General features: G+C 61.8%; 1 protein-coding gene across 1 annotated transcript in view; it reads left to right on the top strand.

The window, feature by feature from the left end:
* Positions 1 to 786: 786 nt before the first annotated feature.
* Positions 787 to 3,768, top strand: part of LOC111142763 (SKI family transcriptional corepressor 2) — a 35,597-nt gene continuing 32,615 nt past the window's right edge. Inside the window, exon 1 of the mRNA XM_022496060.1 lies at positions 787 to 3,384. Within this exon, the coding sequence (XP_022351768.1) occupies positions 787 to 3,384 (2,598 nt within the window). The remainder of the gene's footprint in view (positions 3,385 to 3,768) is intronic.

The raw sequence follows: 3,768 nt of genomic DNA, 5'->3' as shown, positions 1-3,768 counted from the left end.
CACATCTACAGCTTCATCCTCTGAAACTGTATCTCTGGAACCAGAACAACTGAGTTCAGCAAGTGGCTTTTGAAAGATTGAAAGTAAGATGGCCTGTTTTGGTGCAATCATGCATAAGGCTTTGTACATTTTCCTATCTTTCAAAAAAAATTCTAATTACAGTATCAAATTATCTAATGGCAAAGATGGGGAAGGAGGGATTTCGTTTTGTTTTAATAAATTGTGTCTTGAGCAGTAGTGCATTTCCCCTCACGGAAACCACGAGTACCACAAAAAAATCACTTTTTTAAAGGTTTGGATTTATTTTTTTAACCAAAATCAATCTATTTTTCAGCAAATCTAAATGGTCTTTTTAAATTGGGGTTTTGATGACCAACCCCCAGTTTTCTATAATTTTAGCAGGTATGCCATTTCATTCTAATAGCTTCTATAAATCGGGGATATGTTTTTGAGTTTCTTAGGAATTGATTGCATTTTTTTTAAATCCACAGTTAAGTTACTTTGGATGTTTAGAATAGAAGAAAAGTACTTCCCAACCCCTGCATTTCCAAAGAACAACCTTGAAGACAACTAAGAGGGATGACCTCTGTGTCTGAAACTTGGTCCCTTTGCCCAGCGCTAATCTTGTCTTAGCCAGAGCAAGGGAGTCATTATAATTCTTTAGTTAGCAAGTCAACCCATCCCTCTGTTTTAGACTGAAAAGGCTCTAGTCAACGCTTTCTTCTTTCCATTCCAGTCTCCAAGACAGACCCGGAGGGCTGGGCCCGGGCTTCCGCGGCGGAGGAAATGGCTTCCAGCCCGCTGCCGGGGCCCAACGACATCCTGCTGGCATCGCCGTCGAGCGCCTTCCAGCCCGACGCGCTGAGCCAGCCGCGGCCAGGCCACGCCAGCCTCAAACCCAACCAGGTGGGCCAGGTGATCCTCTACGGCATTCCCATCGTGTCGTTGGTGATCGACGGGCAGGAGCGCCTGTGCTTGGCACAGATCTCCAACACTCTCCTCAAGAACTTCAGCTACAACGAGATCCACAACCGTCGTGTGGCGCTGGGCATCACGTGCGTGCAGTGTACGCCGGTGCAGCTGGAGATCCTGCGGCGCGCCGGAGCCATGCCTATCTCATCGCGCCGCTGCGGGATGATCACCAAGCGAGAAGCCGAGCGCTTGTGCAAGTCGTTCCTAGGCGAAAACAGGCCCCCCAAGCTGCCCGACAACTTCGCCTTCGACGTGTCTCACGAGTGCGCCTGGGGCTGCCGCGGTAGCTTCATTCCCGCGCGCTACAACAGTTCCCGCGCCAAGTGCATCAAATGCAGCTACTGCAACATGTACTTCTCACCCAACAAGTTCATCTTCCACTCGCACCGTACGCCCGACGCCAAGTACACGCAGCCGGACGCAGCCAACTTCAACTCGTGGCGCCGTCATCTCAAGCTCACTGACAAGAGTCCCCAGGACGAGCTAGTCTTCGCCTGGGAGGATGTCAAGGCCATGTTCAACGGCGGCAGCCGAAAGCGCGCGCTGCCCCAGCCGGGCGCACACCCCGCTTGCCACCCGCTCAGCTCCGTCAAGGCGGCCGCTGTGGCAGCGGCAGCTGCGGTGGCTGGAGGCGGGGGACTACTGGGTCCGCACCTGCTGGGGGCGCCCCCGCCCCCGCCGCCGCCTCCACCCCTGGCCGAGCTAGCCGGCGCGCCCCACGCCCATCACAAGCGGCCGCGCTTCGACGACGACGACGACTCGCTGCAGGAGGCGGCCGTCGTGGCTGCAGCCAGCCTCTCGGCCGCCGCCGCCAGCCTCTCGGTGGCCGCGGCCTCTGGCGGCGCCGGGGCGGGAGGGGGCGGCGCCGGGGGCGGCTGCGTGACCAGCGTTGGCGCCGGCGCGGGCGCGGGCGCGGCGGCTGGCGCCAAAGGCCCGCGCAGCTACCCGGTTATTCCGGTGCCCAGCAAGGGCTCTTTCGGGGGAGTGCTGCAGAAATTCCCGGGCTGCGGGGGGCTCTTCCCGCATCCCTACACCTTCCCGGCCGCAGCCGCCGCCTTCGGCTTGTGCCACAAGAAGGAGGACGCGGGCGCCGCGGCCGAGGCCCTGGGGGGCGCGGGCGGTGCGGGCGCGGCTCCGAAGGCCGGCCTGTCTGGCCTCTTCTGGCCCGCGGGCCGCAAGGACGCTTTCTACCCGCCCTTCTGCATGTTCTGGCCTCCGCGGACCCCAGGCGGGCTTCCAGTGCCCACCTACCTACAGCCCCCGCCCCAGCCGCCCTCGGCGCTCGGCTGCGCGCTTGGAGAAAGCCCGGCCCTGCTGCGCCAGGCCTTCCTGGACCTGGCCGAGCCCGGCGGCGCGGGTGGGAGCGCAGACGCTGCGCCCCCGCCGGGTCAGCCCCCTCCGGTGGTAGCCAACGGCCCGAGCTCCGGCCCTCCGCCTCCTGCTGGGGGCACGGGCCCCCGCGACACTCTCTTCGAGTCGCCCCCGGGCGGTAGCGGTGGGGACTGCAGCGCGGGCTCCACGCCGCCTGCCGACCCCGGCGCCGTGTCCGGTGCAGGGGCCGCGGCCACTGGAGCGGGCCCCCCGGGAGCCCGAGTGCCGGCACCCCACCATCCGCACCTCTTGGAGGGCCGCAAGGCGGGCGGAGGCAGTTACCACCATTCGAGCGCCTTCCGGCCGGTGGGCGGCAAGGACGACGCTGAGAGCCTGGCTAAGCTGCACGGGGCGTCAGCGGGAGCGCCACACTCGGCCCAAGCGCATCACCACCACCACCATCACCACCCGCACCACCACCACCACCATCATCCCCCGCAGCCGCCGTCACCGTTGCTGCTACTGCCCCCGCAGCCCGACGAGCCGGGTTCTGAGCGCCACCACCCGGCCCCGCCGCCGCCCCCGCCCCCGCCGCCCCCGCTGGCCCTGCAGCCGCACCACCGAGGCCTTCTGTCCCCCGGGGGCACCAGCTGCAGCTACCCCAGCGAGGACAGCTCCGAGGACGAGGATGACGAGGAAGAAGAGCAGGAGGTGGACGTGGAGGGCCACAAACCCCCCGAGGGCGAAGAAGAGGAGGAGGAAGGTCGAGACCCTGACGAGGAGGAGGAGGAAGACGAGGAGACGGGAGTCCTGCTAGCGGACCCCTTAGTCGGGGGCGGCCGGTACCTCCAGGGCCGAGGGCTGTCAGAGAAGGGGAGCAGCCGGGACCGCGCTCCGGCCGCGCCGGGCGCTTTCCCACTCGCCCTGAACTCCTCCAGGCTGCTTCAGGAGGACGGGAAACTGGGTGACCCCGGCGGCTCAGACCTACCCCCGCCCCCGCCCCCACTTCTGGCCTCCCAGAAAGCAAGCGGCGGCAGTAGCAGCAGCCCGGGCAGCCCCGTCCACCATCCATCACTGGAGGAGCAGCCCTCCTACAAAGATGTAAATATCCCCTTTAGGCTCCTTCAAGCTAATTATTATTATTTAAATGCACCTTTAGGCTGAATCAGTTACATATGCGCAGGAAAGATGAATCACCAGATTTCCCCACAGAAATGAAATATTCAGTGTGCTTGGGAGGGCTTCTTTACAGCCAATGGTCCTCCATAAAAGTGTGGTTTCTGGTCTCTCTTTTACAAAGCCTTTCAAAGGCTTTGGGACCTCGATTCCCTCCTACGTTGAAGTTGGCTGCTTAGAGAAGTTGGAAAAGACCCCTTAACTGGCCTAGTTTTTCCTCTAATCCATTAGCCCCCCCTGTCCCCCCACCCCAGCTGAGCATAATTGTTCCCCAAAAAGCAGCGAGTCCATCAAACTGGAGCAGTCTGG

Source organism: Enhydra lutris, unplaced genomic scaffold (assembly GCF_002288905.1).
Source record: "Enhydra lutris kenyoni isolate GAN:26980312 unplaced genomic scaffold, ASM228890v2 scaffoldscaffold8, whole genome shotgun sequence".
Classification (NCBI taxonomy): Eukaryota; Metazoa; Chordata; class Mammalia; order Carnivora; family Mustelidae; genus Enhydra; species Enhydra lutris.
The sequence above is the reverse complement of the archived record's forward strand: the minus strand, read 5'-3'. Positions and strand labels throughout refer to the sequence as shown.